General features: G+C 49.9%; 1 protein-coding gene across 1 annotated transcript in view; it reads right to left on the bottom strand.

The window, feature by feature from the left end:
* CSMD2 (CUB and Sushi multiple domains 2) overlaps nt 1-19,623 on the bottom strand; it is a 352,515-nt gene that overhangs the window by 125,254 nt on the left and 207,638 nt on the right. Inside the window, exon 13 of the mRNA XM_054395468.1 lies at nt 10,901-11,083. Within this exon, the coding sequence (XP_054251443.1) occupies nt 10,901-11,083 (183 nt within the window). The remainder of the gene's footprint in view (nt 1-10,900; nt 11,084-19,623) is intronic.

The following is a 19,623-nucleotide window of genomic DNA, read 5'->3' as shown; positions in this document are numbered from 1 at the left end:
CTTCCACCCTGGCATTCTGGGATTCTATGACCCTGCCTCCTCACAGACCCCCTCACTTCTCCTGCAAGCTATTCCAGATGCTTCATCTTGGCTCACCAAGGTTGATCCCAGAGAGAGGGCAAACCTGCAACACATGGGAATGGGAAAGGCACGAGGTCCAAGGGACTGGAAGCCAAGCAGGGAATCATTGTGATAATTTCAGTCTCCATGGAAACAAACACACCAAAAAATCCTGTTTTCTTTCTTTTTTTTTTTTTTTTTTTTAATATCATTCCCACAGACTGACCACTGGAGAGCCAGCTTGAAGACAGTAATGGATTTTCCTGCCTTTACCTTTCCTTTTTAAGAAGATCCTTCCTCTAGGCACAGCTTGCTGATGGACTGGAAAAATAGGAGCTCAGCAGGAGGCTGCTTAATAAACCAGCAATGCCTCACTGGGGCAAGGGTAGAGCCTGAACTGCTAACAGAGCTGCCAGCTCAGGGCACTGCTCAAGCTGAGAAGCAAAATGCTTCCCATTCTGTGTTTTCCTCTCCCTGGATCCTCTGTTTCAATAAACACATCTGCATCACCAGGCTTTTTCCTGCAGAAAACCCTGAGGCACCAACAGAGCAAGTGGGAGGGAGGTGAGGGAAGGGAGTCTTGTGCAAATAGGAGCTGGGAGAACTTTTTTTTCCCTTCTTTGGGGTGTGTGTTTCAGGGTAACAAACCCCTCCCTCAGCTGGCTCTGATGGAGCTGCTGTCACTGCCTGCGTGAGGCTCCCCGGGGATGGGCAGCTCTGCTAAGAATAATGAAAACCAGACAGGGTTTGGCTACCAGATCTTGAGGGAAAATATCATCAGTGAGCTTAAAATAGGCTGTCGAGGAGCCTCTGTGCACACAGAAGGGTTTTATGGATACCAAAGCAGGTTTCCTTTCCACCCACTTGAAACAGGAATGGTGGTTGGGCTACCAGGAATAACAGAAGTTTCTTCAACTTACTGGAAGATGCCAATCCTCACCAGGACATTACTGGGCTGCCTGGCTGCCAGGGTTTGTGCAGCCATCTGTTAGGCAGAAGGTGCTCCAGGGCTTCTGCACAAGGACAAGATCCTTTCCTTTGTGTCCCTGCCTAGTTTAAGGGAACTCTCCCCATCCCTGCAGCCTCTCTTGGGAATGGCTGGCAGTGTCCATGTGAAGATGAAAGTCTGATCAAGTGGTCTTGTTATCACAGTCTCACAGTATATCAGAGGTTGGAAGGGACCTCCAGAGATCATCAGGTCCAACCCCGCTACCAGAGCAGCATCACTTAGGGTAATCCACACAGGAATGCATCCAGGTGGGGTTGGAAAGTCTCCAGAGAAGGAAACTCCACAACCCCCCTGGGCAGCCTGCTCCAGGGCTCTGTCACCCTCACTGTCAAGAAGTTTCTCCTCATGTTGAGCTGAAATCTTCTCTGTTCAAGTTTGAACCCATTGTTCCTTGTCCTATCACTGTGAGCCTGGTCCCCTCCTCCTGACCCCCACCCCTCAGCTATTGATAGGCATTGATCAGATCCCCTCTCAGTCTTCTCCTCTCCAGACTAAACAGCCCCAGGGCTCTCAGTCTCTCTTCATAGGGGAGATGCTCAAGTCCCCTAAGCATCCTCCTGGCTATGTCCCTGTCCTGCTCTGCTCCTTGGTGCCTCAGCAGAACATCTTTCCCCTGCTGCAGCACTCAGAGCCCTCTGCCAACTGCTGCGACACATTAGTCTCCTGCAGGCTGGGAGCTGCAAGAAGCTGGGAGCTGCAACAGGCTGGGAGCTGCAACAGGCTGGGACTTGACTCTTCTGATGGTCCCAGGGTCCCATCACCTGGGGTGCATGAAGGATGGCTGCTGTGACACCAGGAAGGGCAAGGCACCCCCAGAGTGTGGAAGGAACTGGGCTGAGAGCAGCTGCTCAGCTGTGATTAAGTGCAGCAGAGGTGGCTGGGCAGGTTCAGCCACACGTGAGGCTTTGCTCCTGGGGAGCAGCAGAAAGAGCTTTGAAGAGAAGCCTGCAGACACTGATTCCACCTGCAAACTGGAGGTGTCCCACTGCAGCTTTCTCAAGCACTGACCTCCCCTGTGAAGCTTTACAGGGGAACAAGGCAGGTGTGAAGGAACTTGTCTGCAGCCCAGACTGAAACCGGCCACATCATGCACACCACGCTCCTGTTCCTGGCTGTGGAGATAAGGGAAGGGGACAGAGAGAGCCTCCTTGCCTGATAAAAGCAGGAAAGTGTCATTTCAGGTTCAGACTGATGCGCAGAGGAGCAACTCATCATGCTGAGCAATTGCTGTCAGGAATATGGACAGATGCCTTGGCACAGGGCAGCTCATTTGCAGCAGCATGAAACCTCATCAGGGGAACAGCCCAGCTGATTCAATCAGGGAAATAACAAGCATGGAGCCAACCCAATAAACTGCATCCTCCTGGTGGGTGCTGAGAGAGCAGCTGGGAAGCAGCTCTGGTGAGCTCTGTGCCCATGGATGGGGTCTGACACCACCACGAAGCCCTCCACTGAAGCTCTCCCCATGTGCAGGCTCTCTCTGCAGGAGGACCATCCCTGCTGAGGACCTGAGGGCTGGCCACAGCTGCTGGATCACCACCTCAACCTCATCCCACACCCTCCAGCCTCATCACTGCAAACTTCTTGCTGAGCCAATCTGCCCCAAGCCCCCCCAGATTTGTTAGAAACCAGGAGAAGACCTGGAGCAGGAGATTGTTCTGGCTCAACAACTCATTGACAGCATAAAACCAAGGAGAGAGCAAGCTCTGGTTTGAGGCAGGTTGTAGAGAGATGGGGATTGGTCTCTCCAACCAGGTAACAAGTGGTAGGATGAGAGGAAATGGCCTCAAGTCTCACCAGGAGAGGTTTAGTTTGGCCATTAGGAAGAATTTCTGTGCTGAATGGTTCTCAGGCTTTGGAACAGGCTGCCTAGGATGGTGGAGGCACCATCCCTGGAGGTATTTAAGAGTCCTGTAGATGTAGTGCCTAGGGGCATGGCTTAGTCAAGGACTTTTCAGTGCCAATGATTGGACTTGATGATCTGAAAGGTCTTTTCCAGTTTCCTCAGCTACAGACACCAAAGGAAACTCCACAGCTCAACTGTGAGTTGCAAGATGCCTGAGACAAGTCTCATGGAGAGCAGAGGGATGGGTGAAGAGTCCTCTTACAGACTCACAGAGAAGGAAAAGGAATACTTCATACAGCTTACACCCCAAAAACACCTGGGGAGCTTGTAGGAGACGATTACAACCTAATTCATTGTCATTAAGAAGGTGCTTAAGAGCTTCCCTGCCCAGCACAGCACTTAAGCACCTAAAGCTACTTAAGCAAACATTTAAATCTCAGTGCTCTGACAAACCAGGGCTGCAGTGCAGAGCCAGGGCTTTGAGGGGAATATGCCCTGCTTAAAACGAAGAAGGGGAGAGCCTTACAAGGCTGCGAGCACCAAACGAGGTTGTTAACAAAAGCTCCACTCCCACGTGTGCAGAGGGATCATGGTAATCCTGCTGGCGTTTAATTTGCTTCCCTGACTGCCAGAGAAAGGCTGGAAGGATCCCAGGGGCTCAGGGGAACAGGCTGGAGATAAGGAGCATTTCACCACCGATTCCCTGCCCTGCCTCAGCTCAGATCAAGGGCAGGCAGAAGGTGTTAATGGGTCCTCAAGGACACACATCTGTGTAAGAAATCAGGAGAAGAGGGGGCTGAGGGGACACCTCTTTGCTCTCTACAGCTCTCTGAAAGGAGGTTGGAGCCAGGTGGGGGTTGGTCTTTTCTCTCTAGGAGCAGGTGGTAGGAGAGGTAATGGCCTGAAACTGTGCCAGGTGAGATTTAGGATGGACATTAGGAAAATTTCTTTGCTGCAAGAGTGGTCAGGGACTGGAACAGGCTGCCCAGGGAGGTGGTGGAGTTCCCACCCCTGGAGGTGTTCAAGAAACCTGTGGCCATGGCACTTTGGGACATGGTTTAGTTGCCATGGTGGTGTTGGGTTCATGGTTGGACTCAGTGACCTTAGAGGGCTTGGCCAACCCAAACAATTCTCTGATTCTATAACTCCACATGCAAAAACCATCTCAGGCTTGGAAGTGACTTCAGCAGGCAAGGAGCCCATTTCTGGGCAGGTTTTCAGCTGCACAACCCCAGGATGCAACCAGTGGCTTTGCAGAGGTTAAGGTTAGCTACCAGCTCCCTTTCCCAAGTCTCTGGCAAGGATAATGAAAATGCATCTCTGCCATTGTATCAGGAAATGTCTAGCAGGCTGCTTCATAAAAGCATCCATCAGAAAAAAAAAAAAAATACCACCCCCCCCCCTCCAACATGGCAAAACAGCTTGGAAATAAAAATTAACAGAAATTAACAGATTCCCTCCACTCATTCCAAAATCCACAGCCAGCCACAGCATTGACAGGCAGACAAACAAGCCCAGCACTGGCTAGGAAAGCAAAACCTGTTTACAGCAGGAGGCAGAAACATTTTGTGAGTTAGCATAAACTGTTCCATCAGCACTGCAGAACGCAAGAGGAATTAAGGGTAAATAATATGAAGAGCACACAAAGGATCAGGCTTCAGCAGAAGAATGAGATGCTAGAGTATTTAAAAAAAAAAAAAACACCCAACCAAAACTCTTTTCTGAAGAACAAAGCCTCAATTCCTTTGAAAGAAAAAATCCTGAGCTTTCTAATTGAAGATTTATTCAATCCTAGAGTGGCTCAGGTTGGAAGGGACCCCAGAGATCATCTGCTCCAACTCCCCTGCCATATGCAGGGACACCTCTCAGCTAGACTCAGCTGCTCAAGGTCTCATCCAACCTGGCACTGAACACCCCCCAGGGAGGAGGCAGCCACAATCTTCCTGGGCATCCTGTGCCAGAGTCTCACCACCCTCCTACTGAAGAACTTCTTCCTCAGCTCCAGTCTAACCCTGCTCTCCCTCAGCTTCAAATCATTCCCCCTTGGCCTATCTCTAGACACCCTCATGAAAAGTCTCTCTGCAGCCTTCCTGTAGGATCCCTTCAGGTACTGGAAGGCAGCTCTAAGGTCCCCTGGAGTCTTCTCCAGGCTGAACACCCCCAGCTCCCTCAGCCTGTCCCCATAGCAGAGGTGCTCCAGCCCTTGCCTCATCTTTGTGGCCCTCTTTTTTGACTCAGGTCTTTCTTATGATGAGGCAATTACAGGGCAAATAAAAGATCATTCTGACCATCTTCCCCATCCACCTCCTTGACACAGGCTAGAAAACAAGTCCTGGTTCCTAGAGATCTCCAGAAAGAAGCACCCAGCCCCCCCTAGTCTGTGTCTAGGTGTGGAGCACCCATTGCTGTCTCTCTCACAGCTACTCTCCATTACAAAGCTGTTTTATTTTACCAGGCAAACGGTGATTTAAGAGACACACTTTGCTCCAAATCATCCTTCCTAGGGAGGGTTCCACAGGCTGCTGTCAACAGTGCTCAGGGAAGGGAGAAAAGAACCCCCCCCCTAAAAAAAGATAAATAACGTCCAAGTGATAATTTAATTTAGAGCTAAATGAAAACCTGGGCACCTGGTCTGAAATGCTGTGGTTCTGCTGAGGACATTGCTGGGGAAAGCAGCAATTGCACTTTGCATTTCCAGCTACTCATCCTGAGTGTTGGTAGCAGACAGGGGCAGGGAGAAGGTCAACTGCTCAGCTTGGAATGTGCAGACCTTTCCAAGGAGGAGCTCAGAATATTCAGCAGGTGTAATGGAGCCAGTGTGGGCTTAGCAATAAAAAGGAGTCATCACTGCTAACATTGTTAAGGAAAATCAGATGTTCAAAACCCTGGGAGAATGCACAAATTCCTAACTCCTTGATGAGGACAACTCTGGAAGTGCCATACACCTCTGTGGAGTGACAGGAGACCCTGGGCTGGGCCAATTCCTGCTGCAGCCACCTCAAAGACAACTCTCACCAACAGCCAGGGCTGGGTGGTGTCACTTTGGTTTGAGACCCAAGGCACCAGCAGAGTCCAGGCAGAGTTAGGGGCTCAGTGATGCTCCAGGGGCCCAGAGAAGATTCCAACCCTGGAGTTGTTCACAGCCCAGATGCATGAGGCCTTGAGCAACCTGGGCTAGCAGGAGGTGTCCCTGCCCATGGCAGGGGGTTAGAACTAGGTGGTCTTTAAGATCCCATCCCACCCAAGCCAGTCTGTGATTCTTCCCAGCAGCCACAAGCAAATTGGTGAGAACTGGACCATGGGTGAGGCTTCCAAGTGAGCAAGATGAGAAGCAAGCATGACATCTGCTCCAAAGGCAGAGAAGAAAGCACACAATTTAACATAATTTCCATTGGAAATGCTTAGGGAAATGCCTTCTGCTCTCTTTAGAGGCACATTATGCACAATTACTGCTCTGAGGTCTGTAACACAAAGAGAGTTTATGAGAACACAACAGAAAGAAAGTCACCAGGAACCAGTAAAGAACCTAAAGCAAGACCAAGAGCCCTGCAGCTGGGTCAGGTCAATGGATGCAAAGTGTCTGGAGGAGTCCAGGAGTTACTCATGAACAGCACAGCTCAGATTACAGCCCCTCCAGCTGCCCATGCACACATATCTGTGTACACACACACACACACATCTGCTCCCCATCCTGGTGGAGTCGTGCTCAAGTGGTGCCAAACAAAGACATCCTCCCCCCAGCCCCCAGTTCAGTGCAGAAACCTCCACCCCCAGCTTTGCTTGGTGCAGAGGAAGCAGTGCAGGAAGGTTTCTTGCCCTGGGGTTTCTTCACCTTTAGAACAGAGGACGGGTCCAGGGAACTCAAGTCGGAGGTCAACGGAACTAAACCTGTGCCAGAGTAGGAATGGTTTGGGTGACTCTCCCAAAGCAGCTGGCAGAGGAGGGTTTAAAATAAGGCAAAAAAGCTTTGCCTTTGCTCAGTGTGCTGCTTACAAACAACATCTAAGGTCATGCCAGCTGATGCCAGAACCTGCTCCCACCCGAGGTGACGGCACTGCTTGGCGCAAGTTGACCGCTCAGGACTGGAAACCCAGAAGCTGCAGGTCAGAGAGGAAAGCTGCAGAAGGAGGAAGAGCAGGAGAAGGAGGAGGAGAGGAATAGCAAGGAACCTTGCAAGCCTTCCTGAAGAGCTGCAGAAGCCCTCGGAGAGCACTGTGCCCTGCAGAGGGGACGTTTGCTTTTCCCTTTGCTTGGCGAGAAAACATAAACCTGGCGAAAGAGATCTTTTTTACCCATAGAGAATGGCTTGCAGCAGGGCCTTCCACGGCCAGAGTTGACATAAAAATCAGCTAATGAGTTTTGCCCCATGATATGTGAGTGAGTTTAAGCAGTCATTCCAGCCATGGGCTGGGAAGTTATGGCAGCACTGAATCGCCCTGCTCCCCGCCGCCGCCGAGCCAGGCTTTCATCATCCTGCTCGCTGCAGCGACTCCACAGCTCACCAGCTTCCCCTTATAGCTGTAATTATGGGCTGCTTCCCCATTTATAAGCTTAATAATCTCCTCAGCCACAGGTAACTGCAGGCTCAGGTTTGAATATTACATCTCTTGAGTTCCTCCCAGCAGAGCGCAAGCTTCACTCAATAGCACAATAGTTGGCCTCAAGTAACATTCAGCTGCACCACGTCTCCTAAGCCCATTCTGGTGCCCTTCAAGACAACTGAAGAGAGCCCTGCAGGAAAGCAATGGTTTGGGCTGGCCTGAGCTGGGAGAACTGCCTTAGTCTTTAAGCAGTAACTTTGCAAATCCCAGACTCCCAGCATGGTAGGGGATTGGAAGGGATCTCTGGAGATCATTTAGTCCGACCCTGCTGCTAGCAGAGGTTCACCTAGGTCAGGTTGCACAGGAACACATCTGCTTGGGTTTGGAAAGTCTCCAGAGGAAGAGACTCCACAACCTCTCTGGGCAGCCTGCTCCAGGTCTCTGACACCCCCACAGCAAAGAGTTTTCTCCTTAAGCTCAAGTGAAACCTCTTGGGTTCCAGTTTGTGGCTACTGCCCATTGTCCTGTCACTGGAAAGAGCCCAGTCCCATTCTCTTGACCTCCACCCTTTAGCTATTAATCACCATTGCTCAGATCCTCTCTCAGGCTGCTCTTTTCCAGGCTAAACAACCCCAGGTGTCTCAGCCTCTCCCCATAAGAGGGATGCTCCAGGCCCCTCAGCATCTTTGTGGCCTCTGTTGGACTCTCTCTAAATGCAACAACAGTAACCATGAAGCTGATGTGAACACTACAAGGTGCTGCAGAAGAATGAGAAAAGTCACCACTGACACCCAGACACCCACACTGCCAGAAGCAGACCCCAGGCTCAGAGCACAGATGGATTCATGGATTCACAGAGTGGGAGATCATCCAGTTCCAACCCCCCTGCCATGGGCAGGGACACCTTCCAGCAGCCCAGGTTGCTCTAGACCTCATCCAGCCTGATCTTGAACACTTCAAGGGAGGGCACATCCTCCTTGGGCAACCTGTTCCAGTGTCTCCTCACCCTCACTGTCCAGAATTTCCTCCTAATCTCCAGTCCAACCCTGCCCTAGACATCTGTGGTGTCTCATCCAGCTACAATCCTACAGCTTCCCAGGCTCCCGCATCATCGTTTCAGGTGCCTCAGCTGGTTGGAGATCATCTGACAGGCACAACACAGCCAGGGACGCCTTGCTTAGCAAGGGATTTGCAGAAGGCACACAGCAAGGAGGCCTTGCAGAGCTCCTCAAGCCCTCACCCTGGCTGGTGAGGGGAGGCAGTGACAAGAGGGAGGATGAAGATGGAAGGGTTGTTATCAGGGAGGCACAGACAGCGGCGAATTAAGAACCCCTCGCAATAAGCAGCTGCATTACTTAAATGGTTTGTGTTGCTTTGTCATGGCAGCCCCAGGAAATGAGCTCTCCACAATAAATCCTGCCTGCTCATAAATCATTTGCTGGGGACAGCAGGATGCACCACGGTGTGCTGCTTAATCTCCCTCTGCATTTGTCACGCCTTGGCGGCCAGGATCAGCAGCCCTGGCTTGTTTGCATATCCCAACCAGCAGCACATCAATCAGGTTCCCCTTCTCTCCCCCACCCAACACATTTTTAATGGTCTCCCAACATTTGCAGAGAGTTGTTACTAATCCCACTATGGATTTCATGCCAGGTTACATGTTTTTGTCATCCAACCTCTCCTGATTCATGCAGACTCAAGTGATGCTGTCTGGAAGAAAGGCAGGGGAGTGAAGCTGGAGGGAGGGCTATGAAAGAGCTTTTTTTTTTTTTTTTATTTCCCACCTGCATGATGCCTTCTTGATTCATAAATACCCCAAAGCTGGAGAGCCACAGCTAACAAAACACAATGGAATCATCTGAACCAAAAGATTCCTGCCTGTGCTGTGCTTTGCATGGGCTGCTGACTGGGGCTTGATTTGATGCCCCTGTTCAGTATTTACCTACAAAAAAAGCATAATCCTGCTTTTCTGGAAAGTCTCTTTTCTGCACTGCTCTGATCCAATCCTCCCAGCCTGGGCACAAACAATAGGTTTAGTCTCACTGCAAACTGTCAGCAAGAAGCTCAAAGCAAACCATCAGCTGTTCAAATTCACCTCAACTTCTGGCAAACAGGGAAAAAAAAAAAACAACCAACAACTAACCCAATGCTCAACTTCTGATGCTAAGCACAGAGTCAGTCCTGATGTTTCCCACTTCAGAGAGCCAGGAAATCTCCCTTTTCCTCATCAGCTGATCTGCTCACAGAGAAAACCAAGGAGGCAGGGAACCTAGGCATCTGGAAAAAGCAAAACTCTCCAAGTAATTGTTTCCTTTCCCCAGACAGATATCCTCAAATGCTGAGAGCCTAAATTAGTGCTTGCAATGAAGGGCACTTACTTGCAACTGGTTTCCCACATTCTCCCCCAGCTCCTGTAGAGCCCAAATTCAGCTCTGAAGTGACAAAGTTTGCTCCTCCTCAGCTGAATGATCTCTTTGGTGCAGATCAGCTCCTGGCATGCTGCAAGTGAGCAGCTTCTACTAGAGGACCTAACACCAGCACAGTGAACACAAGCTGCTAAAAGTGAATATTTCTGTTTTCCCTCCAGCCATTTTCTCCACACTTTTGTCCTCTGTTGCTCAACTGAATTCATCTTTCTTATCTTTTTTTTTTTGTTGTTGTTAGGTTCAGTTTCAACCCCCTTCAAAAGCACAGACTTTAATACATCCAACTAAGCAGAGGTGAGACAAAAAGGAGAGTGTCCTTATCACCACTTGGGGGTAAAGAGAGCAACTTTAGTGAGTTCTGGTAATGCCCTAACCCACCACTGCTTCTGGGTGAAGGTTCAGCCAAGACAATACAGCAGATTGCCCAATGCATCTTCAGAGGACAGTGAGACCATTAAAACCCAACAGGGAAGGTGCATCTCACTCCCATTACCATGTGAAAAGCTAATCCTGAGAGCATCATTCCCCACTTCTGCTGACAACTCATGCAACAAATTAAGAGCTGAGGTCCAGCAGCAAGGAGGCTGAATATTGTCAGATACTGAAGGAAAAACAAATGGCCCAAAATAGAACCAAGTTTGTAGTATTTTTTTGTGTGTGTGTCCATGTCAGGCCTCCTGTCTCAGACATCAGATCCTTGCTTTCTCCCCAGAAGGACTCTGAACCAGAATGCCAGGAGGGCAGAAGGGTAGAGCAGAGCGAGCACAGGGTCCCAGCATAATCCCAGAGCTCCATCTGGATGCTGGTCCCTGCTGCACATCCCTTCTCTGCCAAGACAAGACCCAGACCAACCTCTCCCCACGGCTGCAGTTCTGTGAAGCTGCAGTTTGGTGCCATCTCTGCCACCATGAGGACTTCCCTAGCCTGGGTACCAAGCCCAGAGCACGAAGACCCTTGGCTGGGTGAGCACCTCGCCACACAACGAAGGTATTTTAGAGCCATCTCCTCACTGACTTACACACACACACTGGTTTCTGAGCAGACCACTGGCTACTCTTTTGGCAGGTAATTGTTTTCTGTCCCTTCAACTCAAAGGCAGGCTGGCACTCAAACTTCAGGCTGTCCCCGTGGCGGAAGGTGGAGCCTTCTCTGCTGCCGTAGGCTGGGATCCCAGGGTCACCGCAGCTCCCTTGGTCGATCTCTGGGGAAGAAAAAGAGAAAAGCAGAGAAAAGGAGAAGTTGCATGGAGAAAAGCTGCGACATGGAGCAACACCTCCCCCTCAACCTCCTCTTCTCCACACCAAGCAGTTCCCTCAGCTGCTCCTCACCAGCCCTGCTCTCCAGACCCTTCCCCAGAGAGCAGGAAAACCTCGGACTCCGCTGTCGAAGAGGACACAGCTGGGGGTGTGCTTGTGGACTGCAACAGACTCCCCCTGCTCTCTCCCCCTCCTCATTTCCGTTTCTTCCTTCCCATCCCCACTGCCAGCTCTCAGTGTGGTCCTCCTGCAGATGCCTGACACCTCCCTGCACACAAACACAGAGTTAATCTCTTGCTGAACATGCTTTCTGACTCCCAATAAATCACAGCCACAGCTTTCTGCTATCTCCTGCTCTCTACAATTTCATTTCCAACGGGCCCCCCCCTGCTCTGTATCACTATTAGCTACAAACCTCCATTCCTTTTTTACAGCCTTCTTACTCCCACATTATTTATCTGCTCCACATCCATCTCATCTTCCACGTTCTCCAGGTTTGTTTTTTTTTTTTTAATCCCCATCATCTGCCATCAGCCTCGCTTGGTCTTTTCTCCTCTTTTTCAATTTCTTACCCCAAATTGGAAATCTCTTTTGTGACATTTGCTTTACAGAGGGAAATCAGCATCATCCCACATTTGCAGGGCTCCATCCCACACTCCAATTGGGTTGTGAATAACAACCAGCAGCTCATTATGATGCTGACTTCAGGCAGCTTAGAGACAGGTGTGTGCTGAAGAAAAGCCACAAGGCACCTCAGCTGCTGCCACTGCTGTGTGCATCTTGAACTCAAAAAGTCTCTGCCAGCTAATGAAGCATCCCCAAAATAATTTAACATAAATTAATATTAAGGTTTTTTCATGAAATAAGTTTTTTTTTTTGGGAGGGGTTGGTTTTTTTTCTGCCTGAGAGTGGGGAAAAATTTTATCGCCAGGGTTTAGATCTCTTCCTGCAGACTCTGAAAATCCAAATGCTTTAAGATTTGTCCTTGCTTATAAGGGAAGCACACACACAAATCAAGTCAAAGGAAACGGTTCAGATCTTAAAAGTCTCCAATGGTAGTCTCCAAAAGGAGAGCAGGAGGCAAAGAGTGCAGATCATGCAAAGAAAAGTTGGCTTTCCAACTCAAAAACTAGTCCCAGGATCAAAGGGCAGCAGGGAGATTTTGAACATCTATCAAGGGGTCCTGAGAGAGGCACAGGAAAGCAGCAACGTTTGCTGCTGCACACCAACAGCCATGAAAAATTCATTTGTGTTATTCCTTTCCTTCCCACACCTTAAAGCCTGGAAATACAGCAGCAGGGAACTGGAATACACCCTTAGCAAAGCTGCTGATGACAGCAAGCTGTGTGGTGTGGGGACTCACTGGAGGGAAGGGGTGGCCAGTTTGTACTCACTGCCCCTTGTCCTGTCCCTGGACACCACTGAGAAGAGCCCAGCCCTAACCTCTTCCCCCCCACCCTTTAGCTCTTGCTGAGCATTGCTCAGATCCCCTCTGGGGCTGCTCTTCTCCAGGCTCAACATCCCCAGGGCCCTCTGCCTTTCCTCCTCACAGAGATGCTCCAAGCCCCTCAGCATCCTCGTGGTCTCTGTTGGATTCTCTCCAACAGTTCCCTGTCCTTCTTGAACTGGGGAGCCCAGAACTGGACCCAATACTCCAGCTGTGACCTCATCACAGCAGAGAAGAGGGGCAGGAGAACATCCCTGGACCTACTGGCCAGACTCTTCCGACTGCACCCCAGAATGCTGGGAAGTGCACCAGGAATGGAGCTGTGCAGACAGCCATGGCAACAGCTCCAGCTGGTGCAGAAGCCCAAGGGAGCTGCAAAGTGCTCATCATGTTCCTTGCTTCTGCAAAACGAGGCCAGGCTAGCAGAGAGCCAGAGAAAAGGCAGCCAAGAGAGAGCAGCTCCCCTCTGACCCTCTGCTGAGACTGAAGAAAGGGAACAGAGGTGCTCTGGAGGCACTGCTGAATGGTCTCCTCCCTCTCTTGTGAGCTTGTGCAGACCTTTTCCACCACACCACATGAACCCAGCAGGAGCATCTCTGCAGCCAGAGTGAAAGCACAGGGTCATGAATGGGAGAGAAATGACAAATTAGAGCTGAGGTTTTCCACCATGCACCTGTGCTCCTCGTTAGCAGCATGCAAGCAAAGCCAGCACCGGGAGAGGTCAGCAAAAATGGAACTTTTTGATATGAGGAAGAAATTCTTGACAGAAAAGGTGAGGACACACTGGAACAGGGAGGTTGTGGATGCCTCCTCCCTGGAGGTGTTCAAGGCCAGGTCGGATGAGGGCTGGAGCAACCTGGGCTAGTGGGGAGGTGTCCCTGCCCATGGCAGGGGAAGTTGAAACAATGATCTTAAAGCTCCCTTCCAACCTAAACCATTCTCTGAATCCATGAATTTCTACCCCCTGGTTCCTCCAGTTCTTCTCATAAATAGACCAATCCAGGAAATATTTAGCAGAGCAGAAATTCCACTCCTTCCCCCCCCCCCAAAAATAAAGAGAATGATTCATAAAAAAAAAAAAATCCAAACATATTACTTCCACCAGCCTTGAACCATTCCTCCTGATGAATGTTTAAGTCAAATCATTTCCACATTAGAATCAGAGAAGTCAAAACTAAACAGGAGCACCTAAATCAACTGTTTTGACATGAGTGGAATGAAACAAGTTGAAACCAATCTTTCACAGCTCCTCCATCAAATCTCATATCATGCACAGAAGATTTTGATAAATTCAGCTTTTTCTTGGAGCTGATTTTTTTTGTTATTAGCTATTTAAAATTTTTTCCCCCAACACACACATACACAAAATGTTTCCCCAGAATTTTTATGCTTTCTCTCTTCTGCTGGTGGGTGAGGGGAAAGTGGATCCCTTTGCTCAGTGCAGAGGAGGCAGCTCACACCTCCAGAGTGACTAATGAGAGCAAGAACCTTCTTTACTCAGCTGCACAGAAACACTGCAGGCACCCCAAAAAAATAAAAAACAACCCCAAAAAATTGAGGCCACTCTTTTCCTGGGGTTCTGCGGGAATTTCTGCTTCTGCCTGACTCAGCTCTGGAAGGAGAGGAGGATTTTTGGAGCTGCAAGGGAAGCAGTGCACTAAAAAACTTCAGTATGTGGGGAAAAATAATCATAGGTTCATAGAATGGGTTGGGTTGGAAGGGAGCTTAAAGCTCAGCCAGTTCCAAGCCCCCTGCCATGGGCAGGGACACCTCCCACCAGCCCAGGTTGCTCAAGGCTTCATCCAACCTGGCCTTGAACACCTCCAGGGAGGGAACATCCACAACTTTCCTGGGAAACCTGTTCCAGAGTGTCACCACCCTCACTGGAAAGAATTTATTCTTAATCTCCGGTTTAAATCTCTCCTTCTCAAGCTTCAATCCCTTTAGTCCAGCCAGGTTCTCTGGTAGCTCAGGTCCCTTCAGGCTTTGAGCTGCTGTTTGTTCAGCCCCAAGCAGCAGCCAGCAGCACTGAGATGGACAGGTCATGGCTGGAGATGAGGAAGAAATTCCTTCCAGTGAGGGTGGGGAGACATTGGAACAGGTTGCCCAGGGAGGTTGTGGATGCCTTCAAGACCAGGCTGGATGAGACCTTGAGCAACCTGTGCTGGTGGGAGGTGTCCCTGCCCATGGCAGGGGGGTTGGAACTGGCTGATCTTGGAGGTCCCTTCCAACCCAACCCATTCTGTGAATCTATGCAAAGTTAGCTGGGCTTGGAGTAAAAGCTGAGAGCAGCTCAGCAGGCAGAACCCAAGGCACTGCTGCATGCCAGGGAGCAGAAGGTGTCTGAACACCTTGACTTGCAGCTCTCCTGCAGACACCTCTGCAGGTCTGTGCTTGCACCTATCACATATGCACAGGCATGGCCACCCAGCCACCTCACCCCACCAAACACCTCAGCCAGCACCAAGTTGATTAAAACCACCCAGGGCAGCAGAGGAAATCTTTAGGCTCCAGCTCTGCAGAGCTCCTAAGCCTCTTAGCAGCATGGGGCTAAATTTCAGCTCTAAAGCTCAGCTCTGCAGAGCCAAACACTTAGTCAGCATTTCAGCATCAATAAATATTGTTTAATCAGCCCCTGCTTGCAGGATGCTGGGGAGTTCAGAAGACAGATCTTCCTCAGCTCTACCCAGACTAACCCAATTCCAACAGAAATCCAAAGGCAATCAGTGCCTCTAAATCCAGTTTTGATTTTAAAAGGTTATTTGATATTAAAAAAACATTAAATGGAAGACCAAATTAAAATCTGGCTTTGGGTCTGCTGTTGGTTTTGTGTTTGTTGTTTTTTTTTTTTTTTCATGTTTTAATATTTCTGTCTCTTACCACAAAATTCTCTGCTGTTGATTTACTTTTTTTTTTTTTTATGATTGCTGCTAATAATCTCAAGCTCACCAGTAGCAGACAACATTTTTTTTCCCCCTCATGTTTCCCTTTGTGAGGGAGACCAAAAATATCTTCAGCCCATCAGCCCAGGTGTCATAGAATGGCTTAGGTTGGAAGGAAGCTCAGAGATCATCTACTCCAACCTCCCCTCCACTGTGGACAGGGACACCTCTCAACTAGACTCATCCAAGCTGGCCTCATCCAACCTGGAATCATCCAAGCTGGCCTCATCCAACCTGGAATCATCCAACCTGGCATCATCCAGCCTGGCCTCGAACACCTCCAGGGAGGAGACATCCACAACCTCCCTGGGCAGCCTGTTCCAGAGTCTCACCACCCTCCTACTGAAGAACTTCCTCACCTCCACTCTAACCCTGCTCTCCCCCTCAGCTTCAAACCATTCCCCCTTGTCCTGGCTCTAGAAACCCTCAGGAAATGTCCCCCTGCAGAACCTGGCTGCAGAAGGATTGTGGATGAGATTGTGGCAGTCTGAAACCTCTTCAGTGGACCCCAAAGTTCTCAAGAACTTTTCAAGATGCTACCTGAAGGGATCATTTCTTCCCAACCTTTACAAGGGGGTCAAAGAGCCATTTGGGTGGCTATGGAAGGCAGCAGCTCCATGGGGAAGGTGTTCTCAGAACAAGTCACCTGAGATTAAAGGAAAGAAGGGAGAAGATCAAGCCCAGGAGGCTGTAAGCCTTCTCACAAGTCAAGCACTAAATTGCAGCCTCAATCAGCCCATGGAGCTGTAAGAAAGGACTTTTCCAGCAAAGTGGAGCTTAATACAAATGTCTTCTGACAAGCCCTGGGAAGTCCAAAACCATTGCTCACTATTATGAAAGAAGGTTTGTTCCAAAAGGCTAAAAGTGGCTGCAGCTGAGACATTGGAGAGGTAGAAGTAATCTTCAGGAACATTAATGAGCCAGATCCTCAGCTGGTAAAGACTGACACAGCCTAATTGAAAATCAATGTTGTCAGGAGGAGTTACACCTCCTGAGTGTCTGTTCCATGGAGTCACAGAGTTGGTGAGGTTGGAAAAGCTCTCTGAGATCATCCAGCCATCAACCCAACAGCACCGTGGCCACTAAACCGCGTCCCAGAGTGCCACGTCTAGGAGTGTTCTTGAACACCTCCAGGGATGGGGACTCCACCACCTCCCTGGGCAGCCTCTTCCAACCCCTGACCACTCTTGCAGCAAAGAAATTGTTCCTCATCTCCCACCTAAACCTCTCCTGGCACAGCTTGAGGCCATTTCCTCACCTGATGCTAGGAAGAAGAGACCAATCCCCAGCTGGCTCCAGCCTCCTTTCAGGCAGCTGTAGAGAGCCAGAAGGTCTCCCCTCAGCCTCCTTTTCTCCAGGTTGAACACCCCCAGTTCCTTCAGCTGCTTCTCCCCAGCCCTGTTCTCCAGACCCTTCCCCAGCATCCTTTCCCTTACTCCTGCAGTGCACCTCTGGCAAAGCCTGAATCCAGGCACCTTGTTTTCTGCTCCCCCTGATGCAAATCCTCTTCTCCTCACTCACAAACAAAGCCCAAGGACCTGGCTGACTCCTTCCCTTCACAAGAACCCTCCATTAATATTTTGACAGCACATTGCCCTCCTCAGCACATTCCTTCCAACAGGTCCTTGAGTCTGGGCATCAATAAATCCTCTTAGGTGTAACTGCTTCAGCTCCCAGCCACAGGCTTGATGGTTGCATTACACTTGCAGAGCCACACTGAAGCCTGGGTGGGTTAGGATGGATGACTACTTAAACATCTTCTCCAAGCAATCCTCTGCCCCTCCAGTAGGCAGAGGGGGGGGTTTAATTTTTTTTTTTTTTTTGGTGGTCTTGACTTTCTGTAGCTCCATTAGCTGTAATTTTCCTCTTGCAATTAGGAGGAAGTGTGGCTATAAGAGTGCTCCTGAAAGGTGTGAGCTGCATATCATTTTAGAATGTATTTGGCAAGTGCTAATTGCCTCTTGCTCAAATGTCTCCTGCTTTGTAACTCAAAGGATTTGTTAAAAAAATAAAAAAGGAAGAAAAACAAACAAACAAAACAAAACACCTAAAAGTTTTATGGAGCTGGCTGCTGGGAGGCTAGCTCAGCCTCAGGACAAAGCCAGCGTGGACCTCAAGGGCAGAGTGAAGTTCTTTGGTGATGCACTGCAAGGTCAGACAGCTGCTGGACAAAAAAAATAACCTCCAAAGATGCCCAGAAAAAGAGAATAGATTTGAGTGCTGGGCAAGGAGTCTCCTCTGCTTCTAATGCACTCCCTCCTTTAAAGCTCAGAAGCAAAAAGTCTCCCTCTTTGTCTTCTGCAGGAGGCCCACAGGACAGCAAAGCAGGCAGCAGCTGTGCAGGTAAAGCTGCTGAGGAGGCAAGGGAGAAGCACATTTGACTTTGGAAGCTCCACACAACAGGACTCCAAAGCATGAATGATAATGGTGATCCCCAAACCTGACTGGTGGGGTCACAGGGAGCAGGAGCCTTGCCATAGCTCAAGCCATCAATAACAACAAAGCAAGTCAGAGAAGGGAAAAGTCAAGCTCCTTATGGATCCAAAGTTCAGAGGAGATGAAGAGGAGCAGAAGGAAGTCCTTAGATCATTGGAGACTTTATGTGCTGTGCTACGGGGTAAGCATCAGCTTTATCAAGAAACTGAAAGACTGTGTCCACATTGCCCTTTGGATACCAGCCAGGGTCTCCAGGGAGGGCTGGAGAGTGCCTTCACCCACCAGCAGCTGGCACAGCTAGAGGGGCAGCAGCAGGTTCTGCTGGGCTGCCAAGAACCAGCCGCAGCCAAACGTGACAGGAGGCAGAGCCCAGAGCTGCTGGGTGCTGGGGATGCTGCAGGCACAGAATCATGAGGGTTGGAAAAGAGCTCTGAGATCATCAGCTCCAACCTTCAGGGCCAGGCACAGCACAGTCACAGTCAGTGTGACTCAAAGTGGTGTTCAGATGCTCCCAGACTGCTCAGCTGGATTTGCCTTCTCCGTTCAGTGCTATCATCTCTTACTTATCTCTCTGACTTTTCTGCTAGCCTGGTGCTGTCACCCTGTAAATATTCCAGCACCACAGCCCAGGCACTGCCCAGCCTGTCTGGCCATGGTGGCATTCATAGATTCATGGAATGGGTTGGGTTGGAAGGGACCTTAAAGCTCAGCCAGTTCCAAGCCCCCTGCCATGGACAGGGACACCTCCCACCAGCTCAGGCTGTTCAAGGTCTCATCCAGCCTGGCCTTGAATACCTCCAGGGAGGGAACATCCCCAACCTTCCTGGGAAACCTGTTCCAGAGTGTCACCACCCTCACTGGAAAGAATTTTCCCCCTAATCTCCAGTTTAAATCTCTCCTTCTCAAGCTTCAATCCCTTTAGCCCAGCCAGGTTCTCTGGTAGGTCAGGTCCCTTCAGGCTTTGAGCTGCTGTTTGTTCAGCCTCAACCAGCAGCCAGCAGCAGTGAGATGTGCAGGTCATGGCCTGAACATGATGTGACACTTCCCTGAAACATGGGAAGTCCCAGGGAAACACTTTTCAAAATGAATGAATGTTAATGTGCATTCAGGACCCTTGGAAGGAACAGATTTAGATGTCCCTGCTGGTGTCAGTGGAAGCTGCTGGGACTCAGATGGCTCAGGAGCCACCCCCATGGCTGGATGAAGCATCTGAGCAGAAGGGCTATGCCATCCCTGGTACCAGCAGGTCACAGAGGAAGCTGAAAGGCACTCAAGTGCCATGAGGAGAGATTCAAGATGACAACAATCCCAAATGGAGGAGCTCCTGTGACTGGCTAGAAGAGTTCCTGTGTCTGTGCTGCACCACAGAAAGCAGGTTGGCAGGGGAGGGCTATGGGAAGGAGGATGGAGACTCTGTGCCTCAGAACAGTGCTAAGGAGCACACTCCAAATCTGGAGACACAAGATGGAGATCTCTGGAAAAAGCTCAGTGACAGACCAGCAACGTGAGAAAAGCCTCAGGCAGGAGCACCAGGCAGGTGGAGGGGTCTGAAGGAATTTCCCACCACACTGTCTCTAGCTTTGCAGATCTCCACAACCACCACAAGGAACACAGAGCTTCTGACAGGCTTCAGCACTCACCCCCCACTGCTCTCCATCAG

Source organism: Indicator indicator, chromosome 33 (assembly GCF_027791375.1).
Source record: "Indicator indicator isolate 239-I01 chromosome 33, UM_Iind_1.1, whole genome shotgun sequence".
NCBI lineage: Eukaryota > Metazoa > Chordata > Aves > Piciformes > Indicatoridae > Indicator > Indicator indicator.
Note: the sequence above shows the minus strand (reverse complement) of the source record. Positions and strands in the feature narration are given on the sequence as shown.